Source organism: Halichoeres trimaculatus, unplaced genomic scaffold, assembly GCF_033239565.1.
Source record: "Halichoeres trimaculatus isolate MK-OKI-2021-1 unplaced genomic scaffold, fHalTri1.1 fHalTri1_scaffold_20, whole genome shotgun sequence".
Lineage (NCBI taxonomy): Eukaryota > Metazoa > Chordata > Actinopteri > Labriformes > Labridae > Halichoeres > Halichoeres trimaculatus.
The window spans coordinates 77692-100000 of record NW_027437198.1 but is presented as its reverse complement, the minus strand read 5'-3'; the positions used below and the strand labels follow the sequence as shown (position 1 = coordinate 100000).

General features: G+C 39.2%; 2 protein-coding genes across 2 annotated transcripts in view; both read left to right on the top strand.

Annotated features, from left to right (window-relative positions):
- LOC141809523 (guanine nucleotide-binding protein G(I)/G(S)/G(O) subunit gamma-5) overlaps positions 1-5850 on the top strand; it is a 6140-nt gene extending 290 nt beyond the window's left edge. Inside the window, exons 2-3 of the mRNA XM_074696590.1 lie at positions 4374-4502; positions 4651-5850. Coding sequence (XP_074552691.1) covers positions 4374-4499 — 126 coding nt within the window. The 3' untranslated portion in view covers positions 4500-4502; positions 4651-5850. The remainder of the gene's footprint in view (positions 1-4373; positions 4503-4650) is intronic.
- Positions 5851-6377: 527 nt separating this feature from the next.
- carm1 (coactivator-associated arginine methyltransferase 1) overlaps positions 6378-22309 on the top strand; it is a 34901-nt gene continuing 18969 nt past the window's right edge. Inside the window, exons 1-4 of the mRNA XM_074696114.1 lie at positions 6378-6586; positions 18651-18776; positions 19540-19646; positions 20207-20311. Of these exons, the coding sequence (XP_074552215.1) occupies positions 6445-6586; positions 18651-18776; positions 19540-19646; positions 20207-20311 (480 nt within the window). The 5' untranslated portion in view covers positions 6378-6444. The remainder of the gene's footprint in view (positions 6587-18650; positions 18777-19539; positions 19647-20206; positions 20312-22309) is intronic.

Below are 22309 nucleotides of genomic sequence, written 5' to 3'. Positions count from 1 at the left end.
GACAAATAAGAAAGATCATGATCTGGTTGGTCCATGTGAAGAGTTCTTTAAAGGCCTGCATGTTGTATCTCGGTGTGCAGTGCAGTGAAACGGTAGCAAACGTACGAGCACAGCACAGTGAGATCTTTGTTGATTGTGCTGCAGACGGCTCTGATTGATTTGGAACAGAAGTCAGAGCAGTTTCAAGTGTGTCTGTGTGACCCAGAGCAGCCCTGAGCCGCTGAGAGCCGCTGAGATCTGCTGAGAGGACGCAGAGAAAACAAATCAGAGAAAGTCCTGACATCAGTGACCGTCACACAGTTAACAACTGAACAGACTCAAGATTTGACTTTGTGAAAAGATGGGAGAAAATGACTCACATGTAAGGAAAGGTTTAAAAATTGCTGCGGAAAAGTAGGGTTTTGAATCTTAAAATCTTTTCCCCCTAAAGGTTAATCTTTTTGACACTGAGAGGCTCAAATAGTTGGTCAAAGAGTCTGACAGCAGCCTACAGACTCAAATCTTAAAGAGGAGCGAGATTTTTAACAACAGCAGTTCCATCACTTTCCTCCAAGTCACCAGATAAGTTTACCTCACAGAGCAAAGGTGTTATTCGGTTTATCCACAAAAGCAGTCTATCCAATTCATTTCATGAGGATTCAGCAGAAGGTGAGATACCTGACATTAGAGCAGGTCCAAGTGTTTTTGTTTTGTTTTGTTTTGTTGTTTGTGAGTAAATTACAAAGACCCAGGATGAATTCACCACCAGCAGTAGACCTCAGGCATTTTTTTGTTTCATCAAGCGGCAGAACCAGCCTCATAGTAAACAGCACCCGGTGTAACTGTGTTTGCCTTAAAAGGTGGGATAAAGAGAGCAACAACAATAACTTCTCCTGCTACCTGCACTGTTTGAGTCATTCTGATGCACAAGTGCTGATCCAAGGCGCCCATTCAAAACCCTGGATCATTTGGATCACATCAGCAGATAGGGATGTACTGGTGTGCTTCATATCAGGACAAATACTGAACAAAACCTTCATTGTAATCTTATTTTAACACACAATAAGAATGATAACTCAGATTGATAAAGCACTTTTTTTTAAAAGATACTCAAAGAGTAAACAAATGAAAAGAAACAAATGTGAAAAAAATAACAATTAAAAAACAAATATATTGACATTGAACATTGAAACACTGAAATATGCCCCCATGTCATATCTTCCAATGTATAGACTTAGTAATTTTGGTAGAGAACTACTTAATCTTAAGAATATCATCACTCTCAGTCACTGAAGCATAAGCTGACATCAGAAGTGTAACTGGTCTGAATATTTGAACTTCTTTACCTGACAGTTTTTAATGAACCACCGGAGAGGTCACAAACGCTCAGGATTTGATGTTTTGGGGTTTTTTTTTTCTAGATAGGGGAGACAGGGGACAGTTGCAACATTTTTGACACTTCTATCAGTAACTTTGAGCTCTTTTAACTCAGTGGAGCCTGCACATGACATATACCCTTAACCCAATTTTAAAATGTTACAGCTTAGCGATAAGCGAGCTTGGCTAACAACCAACAGCTAAAACATAACAACAAACAATTTGAATGAAAGACAGCAACACAGACACATGATCAACATGATGTATGTTTGATGAGTTCCACTACAAGGCATGCTGGGTAATCACAAAAATAAATTGAGCATCAAAGTTATGCTTTTCCTCACAAAATGAGCTGTGCCTGCATCAGGGCACTAAGGACAGGGACTAAACTGAGCATGTTTACACTGAATCAGTTGATTCCTAACTTGTTCCCGATTGAAGCAATTGCAGGTGTTGCAACTGTCCCCGGTCTCCCCTACTGATGTCTTGTACATGTGTAAGTAATGTTTTCAGCCCCCCCCCCACCCAAAAATAATAATAATAATAAAACTTGTGTTCTTCTTCTTTTAACACTGAAATTCATCACTTTATGAGATATGTTGTAGTAAAAGTTACAAATCAAAAAGAAAAAGAAAAAGAAAAAGAAAAAAAAACCCACAACAAACCACTGCTGCAAAATCATCTTAAACTCACCCCCTTGAAGTTGAATGTGAGGAGGCTTAAAAAAATCCTTGTGCAGAAATAGTTGATCTTTTCACTGATGGTCTGGCTTGTGTATGTCAAGCATAAAGAGTCATCATTGTGAGGGTCATTACCAATGTCTTTACGGATAATCAGATAGATCCCTAAAGTAGCTCAACAGCAGCTTTCAAACTCCTGCCTGCAGATGATCAGAACATGTGACAGATTCATTCACGAAGGGTTGGTGGGTGTTGTTTCACAGAAGCGCTTCATCTCTCACAGTGTGTATTTCCCTGCTGCAGACTGAGAAAAACAATCTCCAGTCAAAGGAAACAAACGTCAAAGCTCGCTGGTGCTAATTGCTATGAGACTTTTTTTTCATATGAAGAAAGAGTGTTGACATTTGCACAGAGCTTTTTAAGGGTCTGTGTCCACAGCATTTTTGGGTCTGACAGTGCTCACCACCGGTGGTGTGCACACAGATGGCGCTAAAGTGCCCCCCTGGTTGGCAAAGGCCTCTAAACTGCCTTTTTGTGTGGAAAAAACCCACAAACTGCCCCCTAGGCTGGTTCACATAGAATAGACGGCCCTCTTATGTGTGTGCCTTTTTTTCCTTTATGCTCCTGCTCTTTAAAAAGTCTGTCTACCCCACTGCTCACAACCTCCGTTCGTACTGCTTCCCACTGGAACGACAAGGGATACAATGTATAGTTGGTGCTGGAGCACTTCTTGGCAGTGACCATTAACAATGATAGTAAAAGGTTTGTCCACCGAAAAGAAAAGACGGCATAAAGTTTTGGTTTGGTATGGCAGTGGTAGGGTTTTGGAGCAGCAGTGGCTGGTCATTCTTTCTTTTATTTATTGTTCTTATATGTTTTAAATGCATTTTTACAATCTACCAATAAAAGTTACAACTTTTCATTTTTATTCATTCATTTATTTAGATGTATTTTATATACTTGTGAAACTGCATCTGGTGTGAAAGATAGATGCAGGGTGTAACAATATCTCACTGCAAATTATGAGATTTTCAGATTGAAATCAATTGTTTTATTTATTGTTAATAAATAAAAAATAAATGAAAAAATAAATCTCTTTTAAACTTAGAGTTAATTTACTGTTGCATTAAAATGTTTAGTGGTATACCTCAAGTTTGTCATGAAACATAAAACACTGTTTAAAAATGGGATGAGTGTTACAAGGGATAGTTAGTGCTGGAGCACTTCTAGGGACCATTAATAATAAGACAGGGGAACAACTTGAAAAAAAATCTGTTGAGTCAGATTTTTATGCTGATTCAAGCTAAAATTGTCATGTTGATTTCAAGACTTCAGTCTTTTTTTTCTAGCACATCAAGTTTTTTCTCCACAGCTTTCCCTCCAGGTCAGCTTAACTCCTCTGATCAGCTGTAGTAAGAGTCTCCAGCTGATCACGATCGGACTCATCTACAGCTACATGGAAACTTGTTTGTGCAGTCACAGTTGAGACAGTGTGCAGAGAGGTGTGTGCAGATCCCAATAGTTCAGGACCATCAGTACCTGCAAACAGAGAGCTAGCGTAGCAGGAATGAAGAGGATCTGTGCTGCTTTTCTCTGAACCTTGTAACCATGGCCTTCTGCTGTACGTTCTGTTTCGTTTGATGTGTTTTTTTAGTTTTCAAAGCTTGTAACTATTCCACCTTAGTGTTTTATTTCCACAGGTATATACTTCCTTTGATCCAGATCAGATCTGCTCCTGTAGACATGTCCTTTGTAAAAACATAATCGTGTTAAATACACATTGCAGTCATGTCTGTTTCTTTCATATTTCATTGTATGTCAATATTTGGAGATTTTTATAAAATAAGCACATATCTGTTAAGTAAAGCATTTTTCTGATCTTTTTTTTAAGAAATCAGGGATCCTATAGTTCAAAAACTTGACATGAAAGAGAAAAAACAGCTGTCAGACCTAACCCAACAACAATTGTGTTCCCCAGTGTAATAGTAATAGGTCTGCCAGTAGAGAGGAAAAGACAACAAAAAGTTTGATTTGCTATGTTGAGTCAGCTGTTCACCTTACCCAAAGTTACGGGCTAGAGTTTCTAAGCTCATGTATGAGTACTGTGCTCCTCACGCGGATGACACTGTGAGACTTTTTGTGAATGTTTATGTTGTACCATAATGTCCTACACCTCAGGAACCAAATGATAAATAGCTTCTGCCATTATGAAGCTAATAGGGATCCAATCAAAGATTGGTAGAGCATTGGCTTTGTGTAGAAAAGCAGTGCTCCCACTGAAGGTCACATCGCTCTGAATGTGTTTGTCTGTAAAGTGACGTGTGGATCTGTATTTAGGTCTCTCAGGCTGCTGCAGAGCTGAAGACTTTCTGTCTGCAGAATGCACACAAAGACCCCCTCCTCACCGGGGTCCCCTCCAGCGACAACCCCTTCAGACCTCCAAAGTCATGTGTGCTCCTCTGAGGCGTGAGTGCAGCTCTACTACGTAGTTACACATTTTCCTTCACACATCCTCCCCCTCGACTGAACCAACATCCTGTATGTATCAGAGCGCTGTAATTATGTCTGCTGTAAGCTAAGTATGCTGCTGTTGTTGTTGTTGTTGTTCTTTTAGGGCAACCAACGTCCAGACACCTGATCTGACTTTTGTCATGTGACCTGCTGAAGATACAGGAGCAACGGTCAAAGAGTCAGTGGAGCAGCTGAGGAATGATGCAGATAAATCCAGTGTTCAAGACGGATTGATGAATTCCACTTGTTTTGGCAGGCTTTTGGAATTTTAAAAGTTTAAACACTTCAAAATGCAACATGAGTGTATGTTGACCATGTTCTCTTGTTGACTATTTGCTAGTTTCTGCTGTTAAAGCAGAGCTGCACTCTTTTTAAACAGTAGAAGAACATGGCTTTGAGTTCATATCAATGCGGTTAGAAGCGTCTCATGAAAGTCACGCTGGTAGATTCCTGAATGAGTCTCTGTTAGGAATGTCCAAAGCAAATCTAAAAATACTGGATCTTGTGTGTGTTTTTCTCTTTTGCACGTTTTTATTAAACATCCTGTCTGAGCCACATGTGATCTTAGCACAACCATACAGAAACCTTTCTGTTTCCTCGCTTTGGAATTTCCTTTCAATGCACTGAGCACTCAACAACAAAGTTTGCTTTTGATTATGTTTACTAGCCGCTGCTTTTGTTGAGATTTTTATCCCATGAGTTTGAAGAAAACGAGCATTTTTAACATTTGTAATTGTTGCTCCATGCTCACTAGAACTTATCAACCTTCACTGAGGTGAGGAGGATGTGTATCTGGCTGACAGATTGTTGCAGGTGAGACACTACCAGCATTGTTCAAAGGCTTTTTTGTGTTTTATTAACACATAAAAAAGGACATGTGTTAAATGTAAGACCAATGGGCTCTGGAGTAATCCCAGGATGAGACTGCAGGCAGCTCTGTGTAGCTAAAGATAAATAAGTGAGATTTGCTCCAGATTTGCATAAATAATGACATCAGCAGGTGGTGAATCTCCTCGAGGAGCCGAACAAACACATCACTCTCCAAAAAGGAACATCATGCTTTCTTCCCTGTTGCTGGAGATTTTTTTTTCTGTTTCTGAACTTTGCAGGCAAGACTTTTGGTCAAAACAAGTGGCCTTATTTCATAACTCGTCGTTTGAAATAAAGGAACACTGGTTAACGCATTGAAAGTGGCTTAGCAGCATGGCAATGTTTGGGTTTTGGAGTGTTAAATGAAGCAGCAGTGGCTAGTCATTCCTTCTTTTATTTATTGTTCTTATACATTTTAAATGCATCATATGATCAACCAATAAAAGTTGCAACTTTTCAGTTTCTTCAAAACGTGATTTGCATTCTTTTTCTTTGTTAAATAAATAATGGAACCTGTTATTTTTCTGTATTAAAGAAAAGTGAAATATCCAAATGACCCACTGTAAAATTAGTCATTGCTTGATATTAATATTCAACAATAATAATAACAATAAAAATAATAATAAACAGTAAAATTGATAAGTATACCCTATGGACTTGAAATGTGCCCCTAGTTATAGAATCACACAAATGATAACTGATATTTTTTCGATCTGTAAACCAGTGTATGCCATGAGCACAGTTTATTTTGGAGACTGAAGTCTTCCCCTTTTTACTTTTGATTTCTCTTGTCAGTCTCAAAGGTAACTTGGGCAGTTTTTTATGTTAAACTAAATGATAAAGAGCCCTTTGAATGGCACGAAATCAATACGTATGCCGCCGGTGTATACGTCGTTCTCACTCTTGGCCACTGGATGACGCTGTTGCAGCGACTCTTCATGTTGATGCCCAAGCTGCTGCCTCCAGCAGAGAGCAGTGCGTGGTTGGATGTGAGCGCCACCGACCTGTCTCTACTTCCAGATCGAAGATGGCGGTCTCGGTGTTCCCCGGCGTGCGGCTCCTCTCCATCGGAGACGCGAACGGAGACATCCAGCGACACTCGGAGCAGCAGCCGTTGCGGTTAGAGGTGAAGAGCACACAGGATGCTGCCCTCATCAATCTCTCCAATGGTGAGTTGACCTTTCCCGCTGCTGCTTCTCGGATGATCGGCCTGCGCTTATGCTATGCAGTGCTAATGCTAACACAGCTAATCTGGCAATACGTAGCGTTAGCCCCGAGAAGCTAACACATCCTGAGAGACCACGTCGCCTCCCCCTGCTCATCACGAGGGAGCCCCAAAAGTCCTCATTTTTCTTCTTCTGGTGTAGGCTTAAAGATCGTTTATATCACACAACCGGCATCCTGAAAATCCCACTGCTTTGACATTTTCTCAGAAACATTACGCCAAATACTTGAGCTTACTTAGCTACATAAATAACCAGGGCAGCTAAGTGTCGTTAGCGGGCAGTTAAATGCTCGTTGAACAATGAGTGTAGCCCGGCTCAGGCAGAGATGCGCTAACGGCTGCCTTCAGTGTCTCTGCCCTTCATGATTCACCGGCGTTTATTGTGTTCCCTGCGTGTACTGAAGATCATTTTACATCACTCTTTGAACCCTTATCCGAACCTGCAGTATTATTTGACCCGTTCCGTTTCTGGATTGGCTTGTAGGGGTTGTTTGGGGTAGTGGTGGGCAGCCCGGATCTTTTCAATGCTCTGAGCATTTGGCAAAGAGCAGGATTACTACATCTTTGAGTTATCGTTTGTAATCTGTAATCTCGTTCATATTTTCGGGGTGAAAGTCTATTTTCTTTGGTATTGATGAGCTTCCAGTGCTTGCTTGTTTGTTTAGTGCAGTTGAATCTTATAATATTTCCATGATGCTTTTTTGTCTTTGTATAGGATGCTCCGAGGTGTCTGTTATTAAATTACCTCATGTAGTGTCAAAACAGTTTGAGATAGTGATGGTATTGGAAAGACAAAATGGACCCCTTTCTGTTTGCAAATATGTTGTGGACGACTTAGTTTTCGTTGGAAGGGTTTTTTCTTTTAACCAAAAACGACCTGAGCTTCATTCGGCTGAGTTGTACTGCTACCAAACTACATTTTTGCATCCCCATTTCTAACTCCCAAAAATCACTTACACCTCGCTTTTTTAAGATGATACACACTTCGTGTTTTTAGAGTTCTGTAAAGATAACATTACATTTTGCAACTTAAAATATCCACACAAGGTTAATTGTGGTGTCTTTGAATATCAGGTGGTAAAGATGGTAAGTTGGACATGTTAAGACAAAGTAGCCTGGAGTACGAAAACACACTTCTGAAGAACAGTAGGGTTGATTAAAAAAAACAAACAAACTCTTGAATGGCAAAGCTTTTGTTTGGTTTATTAGTTGAAGTAATTCTGCTCCATTTACAACTGTTGTTGTGATTTTGTTAAATTTTATATTTTACACAACCCTATAGTTGTGCCTTTTTGGCTGAAAATAATAAAATAGAAAAAGTGCTTATGCCTCAGGCAAGGGATGGCACCATGTTCACAAACAGGAGTTGGCTCTCAGCGCTGACTCGTCCGAAACAGACACACCACCAGTTGGGGAGCCAGGAGCAGAGGGCATGGCTCCTGACCGGCTGTGCACTGTGCTCAGGCCGGCTGTTGCTGTTATAGCTCAGTGTTCCAGCAAGATGCTGGCTCTTAGAAAAGAGCATTTGGCAGGCAAACTTTGAACCTTTTATTTTATTTTAATTTTTTTCTTTTTTTGGGGGGGGGTTCAGCCTTCTGGGTTAAAGTGGTTCAAAAAATAGGGAGCCCTCATTACTTATGCAGCTTTGTTCTCATTGGAACAATAGCCGGGACCCTGCTGCCCCCTGCTCTCCTGTGAGGAGGCAGCATCAGAGCCGCGCTGCTGCTTCTTTTATTCAATGGGGTGTCCTGCTGAAAAGAAACAAACCTTCTCTGCTGGGAGGCTCACGTTTAAGAAAAGAGCCCTCAATCATATTGGACCACTGGAGGAGCTCTCTGTGCAAAAATAAAAAATAGTCTAAAGTTTGAGATAGTTACCCAAAGCTTTGCAAGATTTTTAAATCGTGTAGGTTATGGATTTTCCTCAGATTGTCAAGAAATCTGCCTGGCCTCGTAATGATGTAAAGATGAACAGGCTCTTTCAGGTCTGGTTAAAAGGTGGTGTCTTGTGTTTGAAATGACAAGTTAAATCTGCTTCATGTCTAACACAGAACATATCATTTAATGTAATTTATTCATGAATCCAAGTCTATCAAATGTGCTCTTTGAACACCTGCTTGGTCAGTACTCATCAGATAGTTGTTATATTGAGCCTTTTTGTGAGGCAGGGGGTTTCCCGAGCTGAGGTCCAGACTTTTCTGACTGAATGTGAATTTTAATCTGTTAATTTAGTGTCCTTTAGCCAAGTTAGGTCTGCATTCAACGGAAAATCCTCCTGTGCTAAAAATAAAGAATCCCTCTGCTCAAAGGAGTCAAACGTTAAAGACATAACAGTTATGTAACATGAAATCCCTGTCTGAGAGTTAATTATTTACCATGTCACTGTCATCTTGTAGTCAGTCTGAGGCTATGAAGGCTGCAGAGCAGGTCACACACACTGAGACTCACTGTGGGGTCCTGTTCTGACAGTGGCTGCCTGACGGCTCAGAGTGCATTTTTATGAACATACCTGACAGACACAAAACATTTACCTTGACTGAATTTAAGCTTACATGTGAAAAGACAGAACTATTACACTCAATATTACACTCTAAACCCCTCACTATGGACCAAGTTCAAGTGCAAGCTGTCAGAGTTCTGAAGGAGACACCTGCCTGTAGGAGTGGGCCAAAGGAAAAAATAAAAACATGTCACCATTTCATTATTGCAAAACCAGATTGCAATCAAATTATGATTTTATCACTTTTTAATTTTTACTTGGATGATTCAGACTATTCTAAATGTTATTTGACAGTATAATTTTTGTAGTAGGGCTGGGCGATATGGCCGAAAAATAAAATATCTGATTTTTTCACAAAAATTCAATTTAGGATTATTTGACAATTATTTTTTTCCTTCAAAGAAAACAATACAATTGACAGGGAGAATTCAAAACATTTTTTTTTGAATTTGATCAAAAACTTAATAAAAGTAACCTCTATTTGACTCTTGGAATTGAAGTTTCAGCTCTTTTTCTGTTTCAATAACTTCACTGTAGTTTCAAAGGAGGCAGACTTATTTACATTCACATTGAAAGCTTCACCATTGTACATTTTACATTTAAAAATACTGCTAGGAAAAACTACAGCACTGTTCAGTTATATTCTACTTTGAAACGATTAAAAAAAAAACCTTGTTTCTGTTAGGGCTGAACGATTTTGCGAAATTATCTAATTGGGATTGTTTTGGACCAATATTGCGATTGCGATGTAGCATGCCATTTTTTTATTTTCCGGGGGGGGGGGGGGGGGGGGGGGGGGGGCTCTACATTATTCACTTAACACAAGCAATAAACCGTTCTGTAGTATGATGACCAACACAACAAAGCAAAGTGTAACATACAAACAGTTTTTTCCTGTATGCCAGGCTTACATGTCATGTTTACAAATAACATATACCTTTATTTAACTATTACAATCACAGTAGAATATTGACTGACTGATTTAACTTTGGGCCTTATAGACCTGTAATATAATGATCATTTATTACCTTAAATAAAGTCAGAGAAAGGAACAAAGCACTGCAGAACAACAGGCCTATTATGAACAATAAAATGAAAACCAATTGCAGCCTTGAAAATTGCATTCTATTACATTATGATGTTGGTTTAAATTCGATTAATTGTTCAGTCCTAGTTTCTGTCTGGTTTATTTCTTTTTCAAGCCTGTAGCCTGTTTATTCTTTAATTTAAATACAAACAAATAAGTAAAAATAAATGCGTTTTATTCTAGTGTGGGCTCACAAATTTCATGCCTCCCTGCATAAGTCAGTGCCCTGGTTGGGGGCACCCCAGTCTAAAAAGTCTGGTCCGCCCCTGCTTGTCAGATCGCACCTAGATGCTGGTTCGTTATGTTGCTCTGCTCGTCAGCAGACAGGTTTATGCTGAGTGGAGGATTTAGTTGGTGGAACAGAGGGAGTTTCAGAAAAGACAGGACTCAGCTTTCCCCAGGTAAAAGTCAAACACCTTCTCAGTCATGTCTGTCCGAGCAGCGCCGCTCTGTTCCATTGCCTATCGCTGTCCCGTCTCCCTCCCCACAGTCTATTTTCACAAATCATGATCCGTCCATATCGCCATAAGAGGGGATTTTCTTTGGTAGAGTGGGGAGGTTGTAAGGACAACTGATGTATATTTCTTTACTGTCTAAATCTAAAAATGATCAGAGTGTTGTCTTTGAAGAGCAGCAGGTTTTACGCGCGTCACATTCATAAGAATATCACATCATCAATAATCTGCAGGTGAACATAAAAACTCAATGGAATTTTCAGTCGGATACTCGAATAATAAAATATTCGATAGCTGCAGCCCTACAATAAATGAACCTAACATCAGGATGATGAAGTCTTAAACAACACTACTAGTTTCATTGTGGATAAGAAATGGAACAAACACAGTTTGAAAGCTGATTAGTTGAAGCTAGCATACAGATCAAAACTAATCAGTGATGGACAACAAGTGAACTATCAGATCGTTCCAGGTCAAATGGGAGGCAAGAGTCTCTGAGTTTACCACACAAACAGGAGATGCTAAGATGGGATACAGGTTGCATCGAAGCCAAGTAAAGCATCTTAATTTTTTTGTTTCTTAAAGTATAAACGCACCAATACAGCTCAGATGATTTTCTTTCTGTTGATTGCAGTCACTTCCTGTCAACAGGAAAAGAGCTCCAGATTTTCTCTGTATCAACACTCCCAGAGAGAATTTACGCTGTATGAAACTGACTGTGAATAAAAGACTTGTCTTTATTCAAAAACAACCCCTTAGCTGTTTTTATCCAGACTGATGTTCCTCTGTCAGCATCCAGACAGCACAACGCCACCTGTCACATCCCGTCCAATCAGAAACAGAATATTAATAACGTAACACAGCTGAGCCAACTGCAGCGCCGTGTGTCTGAGTGATGGCTGAGTGATGGCACACTTAGGACGAGACGGGAATAAAACCACTGAGCAGATTAGTGATCCTGTTCAAACCTGACAGCTGCAACAACTTATTTAGTCAGATTTATCATCCTGACAGATGCTTCTGTCTCTCTGAAATGTGAAAGTTCTCATGTCGGTGAGCAGACGGGGATGAACCTAATGAAAAAAACATCCTGCTGAGTCAGCAAACAGGATGGCCACTGGATTTCTCAAATGTAGGTCACTTTGTTTGTCACAGTAACTTATACTCAGCAGGAAGTAACCCTCCAGCAAGTTACCAAGGTTTTCTTTGTTTTAGACTGAGACCTCAGACCTACTCCTGATGCCTGCTGGTCACACTCAGGGCTTAAAGGGCTGTACCACAACAACCTTTTAGAATGAAATGCAGAAGTGTGGGTGCATGACCGCCTCTTGTAACAGGGAACAATGTTTTAACCAACCAAAAACAGTGAAGATGGATAAAAGAAACAGTAGAGATTGATAACAACAAACTGTAGAGCTGAATATAAACAAAGAGTAAAGATGAAAAAAAAGGAGAGATGGATAAAAACATAAGGGTAGACATTGATAAAAACAAACAGTAGAGATGGATAAAAACAAACAGTAGAGATGGATAAAAACAAACAGTAGAGACGGATAAAAACAAACTGTAGAGGTGGATAAAAACAAATTGTAGAGATGGATAAAAACAAACCTGTAGAGATGGATAAAAACAAACAGTAGAGATGGATAAAAACAAACAGTAGAGATGGATAAAAACAAACTGTAGAGATGGATAAAAACAAACAGTAGAGACGGATAAAAACAAACTGTAGAGGTGGATAAAAACAAACGGTTGAGATGGATAAAAACAAACTGTAGAGATGGATAAAAACAAACAGTAAAGATGGATAAAAACAAACAACAGAGATGGATAAAAACAAATGGTAGAGATGGATAAAAACAAACAGTAGAGATGGATAAAAACAAACTGTAGAGATGGATAAAAACAAACAGTAGAGATGGATAAAAACAAACAGTAGAGATGGATAAAAACAAACAGAGATGGATAAAAACAAATGGTAGAGATGGATAAAAACAAATGGTAGAGATGGATAAAAACTAACTATAGAGATGGATAAAAACAAAGTGTAGAGATGGATAAAAACAAACAGAGATGGATAAAAACAAACAGAGATGGATAAAAACAAACAGAGATGGATAAGAACAAACGGTAGAGATGGATAAAAACAAACAGATGGATAAAAACAAACAGTAGAGATGGATAAAAACAAACTGTAGAGATGGATAAAAACAAACGGTAAAGATGGATAAAAACAAACAGTAGAGATGGATAAAAACAAACAGTAGAGATGGATAAAAACAAACTGTAGAGGTGGATAAAAACAAATTGTAGAGATGGATAAAAACAAACCTGTAGAGATGGATAAAAACAAAGTGTAGAGATGGATAAAAACAAACAGAGATGGATAAAAACAAACAGAGATGGATAAAAACAAACAGAGATGGATAAGAACAAACGGTAGAGATGGATAAAAACAAACAGATGGATAAAAACAAACAGTAGAGATGGATAAAAACAAACTGTAGAGATGGATAAAAACAAACGGTAAAGATGGATAAAAACAAACAGTAGAGATGGATAAAAACAAACTGTAGAGATGGATAAAAACAAACTGTAGAGGTGGATAAAAACAAATTGTAGAGATGGATAAAAACAAACCTGTAGAGATGGATAAAAACAAACAGTAGAGATGGATAAAAACAAACTGTAGAGATGGATAAAAACAAACAGTAGAGACGGATAAAAACAAACTGTAGAGGTAGATAAAAACAAACAGTAGAGATGGATAAAAACAAACAGTAGAGATGGATAAAAACAAACAGTAAAGATGGATAAAAACAAACAACAGAGATGGATAAAAACAAATGGTAGAGATGGATAAAAACAAACAGTAGAGATGGATAAAAACAAACTGTAGAGATGGATATAAACAAACAGTAGAGATGGATAAAAACAAACAGTAGAGATGGATAAAAACAAACAGTAGAGATGGATAAAAACAAACAGTAGAGATGGATAAAAACAAACAGTAGAGATGGATAAAAACAAACGGTAGAGATGGATAAAAACAAATGGTAGAGATGGATAAAAACAAATGGTAGAGATGGATAAAAACTTACTATAGAGATGGATAAAAACAAAGTGTAGAGATGGATAAAAACAAACAGAGATGGATAAAAACAAACAGAGATGGATAAAAACAAACAGAGATGGATAAGAACAAACGGTAGAGATGGATAAAAACAAACAGATGGATAAAAACAAACAGTAGAGATGGATAAAAACAAACTGTAGAGATGGATAAAAACAAACGGTAAAGATGGATAAAAACAAACAGTAGAGATGGATAAAAACAAACGGTAGAGATGGATAAAAACAAACAGTAGAGATGGATAAAAACAAACTGTAGAGATGGATAAAAACAAACGGTAGAGATGGATAAAAACAAACAGATATGGATAAAAACAAACAGAGATGGATAAAAACAAACAGTAGAGATGGATAAAAACAAACAGTGATGGATAAAAACAAACGGTAGCGATGGATAAAAACGAACAGTAGAGATGGATAAAAACAAACTGTAGAGATGGATAAAAACAAAAAGATATGGATAAAAACAAACAGTAGAGATGGATAAAAACAAACAGTAGAGATGGATAAAAACAAACAGAGATGGATAAGAACAAACAGAGATGAATAAAAACAAATGGTAGAGATGGATAAAAACAAACAGAGATGGATAAAAACAAACTGTAGAGATGGATAAAAACAAACGGTTGAGATGGATAAAAACAAACGGTAGAGATGGATAAAAAGAAACAGAGATGGATAAAAACAAACTGTTGCGATGGAAACAAACAAACGGTAGAGATGGATAAAAACCAACAGAGATGGATAAAAACAAACAGAGATGGATAAAAACAAACGGTTGAAATGGATAAAAACAAACGGTAGAGATGGATATAAAAACAAACGGTAGAGATGGATAAAAACAAACTGTAGAGATGGATAAAACAAATTGTAGAGATGGATAAAAACAAACAGAGATAGATAAAAACAAATGGTAGAGATGGATAAAAACAAACAGTAGAGATGGATAAAAACAAACAGTAGAGATGGATAAAAAAAACAGTAGAGATGGATAAAAACAAACTGTAGAGATGGATAAAAACAAATGGTAGAGATGGATAAAAACAAACAGTAGAGATGGATAAAAACAAACAGAGATGGATAAAAACAAATGGTAGAGATGGATTAAAACAAATGGTAGAGATGGATAAAAACAAACTATAGAGATGGAGAAAAACAAAGTGTAGAGATGGATAAAAACAAACTCTAGAGATGGATCAAAACAAACGGTTGAGATGGATAAAAACAAATGGTAGAGATGGATAAAAACAACAGTTGAGATGGATAAAAACAAACTGTAGAGATGGATAAAAACAAACGGTAGAGATGGATAAAAACAAACTGTAGAGATGGATAAAAACAAACGGTAGAGATGGATAAAAACAAACAGAGATGGATAAAAACAAACTGTAGAGATGGATTAAAACAAACGGTAGAGATGGATAAAAACAAACAGAGTTGGATAAAAACAAACGGTTGAGATGGATAAAAACAAACAGTAGGGATGGATAGAAACAAACGGTAGAGATGGATAAGAACAAACAGAGATGGATAAAAACAAACGGTAGAGATGGATGAAAACATAAGGGTAGACATGGATAAAAACAAACTGTAGAAATGGATAAAAACAAACAGTAGAGACGGATAAAAACAAACTGTAGAGGTGGATAAAAACAAATTGTAGAGATGGATAAAAACAAACCTGTAGAGATGGATAAAAACAAACAGTAGAGATGGATAAAAACAAACTGTAGAGATGGATAAAAACAAACTGTAGAGATGGATAAAAACAAACAGTAAAGATGGATAAAAACAAACAACAGAGATGGATAAAAACAAACAGTAGAGATGGATAAAAACAAACAGTAGAGATGGATAAAAACAAAGTGAAGAGATGGATATAAACAAACAGTAGAGATGGATAAAAACAAACAGTAGAGATGGATAAAAACAAACTGTAGAGATGGATAAAAACAAACAGTAGAGATGGATAAAAACAAACAGAGATGGATAAAAACAAATGGTAGAGATAAATAAAAACAAATGGTAGAGATGGATAAAAACTAACTATAGAGATGGATAAAAACAAAGTGTAGAGATGGATAAAAACAAACTGTAGAGATGGATAAAAACAAACAGAGATGGATAAAAACAAACGGTTGAGATGGATAAAAACAAACAGTAAAGATGGATAAAAACAAACAGTAGGGATGGATAAAAACAAACAGAGATGGATAAGAACAAACAGTAGAGATCGATAAAAACAAACGGTAGAGATGGATAAAAACAAACAGTAGAGATGGATCGAAACAAACAGTAGAGATGGATAAAAACAAACTGTAGAGATGGATAAAAACAAACAGAGATGGATAAAAACAAACTGTAGAGATGGATAAAAACAAACAGTAGAGATGGATAAAAACAAACTGTAGAGATGGATAAAAACAAACAGTAGAGATGGATTAAAACAAACTGTAGAGATGGATAAAAACAAACAGTAAAGATGGATAAAAACAAACAACAGAGATGGATAAAAACAAATGGTAGAGATGGATAAAAACAAACAGTAGAGATGGATAAAAACAAACTGTAGAGATGGATATAAACAAACAGTAGAGATGGATAAAAACAAACAGTAGAGATGGATAAAAACAAACAGTAGAGATGGATAAAAACAAACAGTAGAGATGGATAAAAACAAACTGTAGAGATGGATAAAAACAAACGGTAGAGATGGATAAAAACAAACAGAGATGGATAAAAACAAACTGTAGAGATGGATAAAAACAAACGGTAGAGATGGATAAAAACAAACAGAGATGGATAAAAACAAACAGTAGAGATGGATAAAAACAAACAGTAGAGATGGATAAAAACAAACGGTAGAGATGGATCAAAACAAACAGAGATGGATAAAAACAAACTGTAGAGATGGATAAAAACAAACAGAGATGGATAAAAACAAACAGATGGATAAAAACAAACAGTAGAGATGGATAAAAACAAACGGTAGAGATGGATAAAAACAAACAGTAGAGATGGATAAAAACAAACAGTAGAGATGGATAAAAACAAACAGTAGAGATGGATAAAAACAAACTGTAGAGATGGATAAAAACAAACAGTAGAGATGGATAAAAACAAACAGAGATGGATAAGAACAAACGGTAGAGATGGGTAAAAACAAACAGATGGATAAAAACAAACAGTAGAGATGGCTCATTAACGGTCATCAAAGCATTTAGATTTATATTGAATGGAATCATCTGATTCTTAGCCATACTCAGCCCTTTTACACACAAACTTTTGAAAACGTCCACCAGAGTGGGTTTTATCTGAAACACTTTTCTCTGCATTTTGTGTTTCAGGGTGAAACGTTCAAACAGGGCTTTAGTCTTCTGAACTGGTTTGTATCCAGTCCTGGGTTTAATCATCAAAACAAGCTTTCATAGGGTGTCCCCCTGATGCCATGCAGAGGCAGTGAGGTTAAACCCCTCCAGGTTGTGTTCCTGCTCTCCTGGATCGTTGGTGTCTTGGTACTTAAAGCTGCACTACCTCATGTTGTTACCAAGTGCACAGTGTCAAGTGGTTGGAAGGAGAACTGAGGTGCGTGTGTTTCTGTGAAGTGCTGATCTCAATCCCTTAATTCATGCTGGATTAGCCCAGCTTGGTTCCTGACTGTTTGCTGGACAAGAAACTGTGTCTAGTTCAAGGAGGGGGAGTACAAGGAAGACTCCTGTTCTTGTACTCTGAAAACCTGCAGACCTTTGAGGGTCCTGGTTTGATGTTTTCTTGTAAACCATCAGCAGATCATCACACAGTGTGCAGGACACATTTCACCTTCGTGCCCTTTGGTTGTCTCTAAAGCTTCCGGTGGGGTGTGCATTTTGTGGCGTTTCCACTGACTTATCCCGTGACAGATCCCCAAATAACCGAGACCAGCCGCCCCGCTTTTTGGGACCCTTTCGTATGGGTGCCAGACTGAACTGATCCGCTCGGGAGGTGGAGCTACACCACTGCAGACCGTTGATTGGTCGGTAGAATTGTCACTTACAGTGGAACAGCGGCTGCGTTTCTCTACTGGCATTTACAAAGACGTGTATCCAAAACAGAAATGACAGCGACTGAAACTATGCTAGTATAAGGTGGTTTGCCATAAATGATCAGAGTGTGATAGTGTTTTGCTCCTCTCTTTTATTTTATCTCCATCTCAGATGCTAGATGTTTTACTGGTGCATCATTTTGACTGGGTAGTAAAAGCCTGTCATAATGAACATTGATCCCTTCATTAATAAATCAATGATGAGATCTATTAGCTATGTTAGGGGTACACTATAACTATCAGCTTGATAATTATCAGGTTGTTAATGGTAAATTATTACGTCATTCCTAACAGTCCGATATTACGGCGACTGGCCCTGCTAACGTTTGTATTTTTGTCAGCGCGGCAGTGCCCTGCCCCCACTGTAAGACATGAACGGCCTGTAGTGAATGATGTGTTCAAGAGCCACTAGCATAAAAAAAAACCAAGGCTTCCTGACTGGGAAAATTTAAGAGTTCCCCCCCTGTTAGAAAAAGACTCTTTAACTCGCTCGTAGTGTGGTAGTTACAGACTTGAATTGCAACAATTATCTTTCAGCCTTTGTGTTTGGGTTAAAAAAAACTGTCACAGTGTGTCTACACCAGCCAACTATTCTGACCTCCAGAGTTTGTTTAATGACGTAAAGCTCAAGTAGTATTTTGTGCATTAACCCCCTCTTTATTTATCAGATTATTCCAGAAAACACTGTGGTAAAATGTTTGAAGTTATGTTTCACGTTTCCCTGACTCTCTCCATCCTCTCCCTGTTCTCTCAGGAGAGGAGGCCAGTGTGTTCAAGTGTTCAGTTTCCAGGGAGACAGAGTGCAGCCGCGTGGGGAAGCAGTCATTCATCATCACGCTGGGCTGTAACAGCGTCCTGCTGCAGTTTTCCTCACCTGCAGGTACACGCAAACGCACCACAAGACAGACAGAACACACACCACATGTTGGTAACTGTAGTATGTGCAAGAGAAATCAGGAGGACGGGCAAAAATACATAAAAACAGAGCCAACGATGAAGAAGAGGAAGTGGTCTTTGTGGTTTTTACTCAGTGAATATCATTTGGACCAAACTTTTTCCAGCCCTATCCCCAGCTTTAAATCAGGCTTTGTAATTTTACAGTTGATCAGCCTCAGAGTGTTAAAAGTGGTTATATAATCAGTGAGCCTGTTCTTCCCACACACTTGATGCACTTTTCTGGAGTGTGGAGCCACATTATCAGCTGTGCCCCACACATTGTCCACGAAAAGCACAGCAAGGAGAGACTGACTTAGCGCGAGAACTTCCTCTGTGATCTTCTCTTATGGAGGCTCTGAGCTCTGCAGCCATGGCTTTCTGCATTTCCATCCACTGTCACTGAAGTCTCTGGAGCCTCAGTTGAGCTGGTACCAAAACTCTCTCCAGGTAATACTCAGACCATTCGCAAACAGAGAGAGAAAATGTAAAACTCACCTTGTCACGGTCCAGAAATGAGCTGCTTTTCTTCAGCTGTGTTTACCTACATGATCTCTCTCCTGTTAAGCGCTAGGATCAGGGTTTTTTTTTTAAGCGAGCTCCCACTCACAGCAAAGTTTAAACCATCCTGTCTCTCAAGAATTGCTCTGAGTCCTCAGGTTCAGCTTTTTGGCGTGACCGCATGTGTTTGTGTTTTTGTTCTGCGGCAGACTTTCAGTCCTTTTATAACGTCCTGAAGAACAGTCGTGGGCACTCCAGTGAGCGCTCGGCTTTCAGCGATAGAACAGAGGAGTCCTCTGCTGTACAGTACTTCCAGGTGAGACACACATTCACACATGGGATGAAACCACGTAGAGAGGTGAAACTTGAACTCTACATAAGGGTGGATCTATTTGTGTCTTTTTTTATTTGCTGTAGAGATGAATGTGTTCGACTGTTGTCCAAACTCTACATCCCCTCTAAATAATTAGTCTGTGAATTATTTCTATCACTGTATTCTTTAGACACCAAACTTTATAACACACAATTGTCCTTTAAACATTCGGACACTGTACTCATTTTGTGCTTGACAGACTATTCATAGCTTCATGATCTTCATCAAACACATCTTTTGGAAAGCTTCGAATTGCTCTTTTCTGGCTGTAACTCAGCTCCAGGAATGGGAAGAAAGACCTCCTGCAGTCGGCTCACAGTAACAGCCAAACAGTTCCCTTGTTCCTACCGTTTCACAGGCTGGTTGCCTCATTAGCCACTGAGTCAAAGCACATGAAACGGCTTCAAAGCACACCTGTACCTGGAAATGTAGGTCACTTTTCATGCTCACTGCTGCTTTTGTGAAATCAGCTACATGTAACTTTTGTGTGTATGTGTTTGCAGTTTTATGGCTACCTCTCCCAGCAACAGAACATGATGCAGGACTACGTCCGGACAGGGACTTATCAACGGGCTATCCTCCAGAATCACACCGACTTCAAGGATAAGGTAGCTTGATGCTGCTTTAAGGGTGATACACTTTCTACCCAGATGAGGTCCTTTTCCGTCAAAGATCTAAAACCTAGATTTAGTAAAACATTTGTAGGAACTGAAAGGTCTGTGTTGGTCTGTTTTTCCACAGTGGGCCTGAAGACCCAGTAGACTGGGTAAGTCAGGTTGGTAAATTACTAGAAAAATAATAAAAGAATTTGTACGCACTGCAGCACCAGTGGAAGGCAGTAAAAAAACTAAGGCCAATCAGCAAAAATGACTACATATAGAGAGAAAGCAAGCCAGTGTCTGTGTAACGCACCCAAGTTAACCTGTATGGATGGCGATATTTGGCCTGTAAGGATGGGTACATTTGGCCTGTTAGGATGGGGATATTTGGCCTGTTAGGATGGGGATATTTGGCCTGTTAGGATGGGTACATTTGGCCTGTTAGGATGGGGATATTTGGCCTGTTAGGATGGGGATATTTGGCCTGTTAGGATGGGGATATTTGGCCTGTTAGGATGGGGATATTTGGCCTGTTAGGATGGGGATATTTGGCCTGTTAGGATGGGGATATTTGGCCTGTTAGGATGGGGATATTTGTCCTGTTAGGATGGGGATATTTGGCCTGTTAGGATGGGGATATTTGGCCTGTTAGGATGGGGATATTTGCCTGTTAGGATGGGGGTATTTGGCCTGTTAGGATGGGGATATTTGGCCTGTTAGGATGGGGATATTTGGCCTGTTAGGATGGGGATATTTGGCCTGTTAGGATGGGGATATTTGGCCTGTTAGGATGGGGATATTTGGCCTGTTAGGATGGGTACATTTGGCCTGTTAGGATGGGGATATTTGTCCTGTTAGGATGGGGATATTTGGCCTGTTAGGATGGGGATATTTGGCCTGTTAGGATGGGGATATTTGCCTGTTAGGATGGGGGTATTTGGCCTGTTAGGATGGGGATATTTGGCCTGTTAGGATGGGGATATTTGGCCTGTTAGGATGGGGATATTTGGCCTGTAAGGATGGGGATATTTGGCCTGTTAGGATGGGGATATTTGTCCTGTTAGGATGGGGATATTTGCCTGTTAGGATGGGGATATTTGGCCTGTTAGGATGGGGATATTTGTCCTGTTAGGATGGGGATATTTGGCCTGTAAGGATGGGGATATTTGGCCTGTTAGGATGGGGATATTTGGCCTGTTAGGATGGGGATATTTGGCCTGTTAGGATGGGGATATTTGGCCTGTTAGGATGGGGATATTTGGCCTGTTAGGATGGGGATATGTTAGGATGGGGATATTTGCCTGTTAGGATGGGGATATTTGGCCTGTTAGGATGGGGATATTTGGCCTGTTAGGATGGGGATATTTGGCCTGTTAGGATGGGGATATTTGGCCTGTTAGGATGGGGATATGTTAGGATGGGGATATTTGCCTGTTAGGATGGGGATATTTGGCCTGTTAGGATGGGGATATTTGGCCTGTTAGGATGGGGATATTTGGCCTGTTAGGATGGGGATATTTGGCCTGTAAGGATGGGGATATTTGTCCTGTTAGGATGGGGATATTTGTCCTGTTAGGATGGGGATATTTGTCCTGTTAGGATGGGGATATTTGGCCTGTTAGGATGGGGATATTTGTCCTGTTAGGAAGGGGATATTTGCCTGTTAGGATGGGGATATTTGGCCTGTTAGGATGGGTACATTTGGCCTGTTAGGATGGGTACATTTGGCCTGTAAGGATGGGGATATTTGGCCTGTTAGGATGGGGATATTTGGCCTGTTAGGATGGGGATATTTGGCCTGTTAGGATGGGGATATTTGGCCTGTTAGGATGGGGATATTTGGCCTGTTAGGATGGGGATATTTGTCCTGTTAGGATGGGGATATTTGGCCTGTAAGGATGGGGATATTTGTCCTGTTAGGATGGGGATATTTGTCCTGTTAGGATGGGGATATTTGGCCTGTTAGGATGGGGATATTTGGCCTGTTAGGATGGGGATATTTGGCCT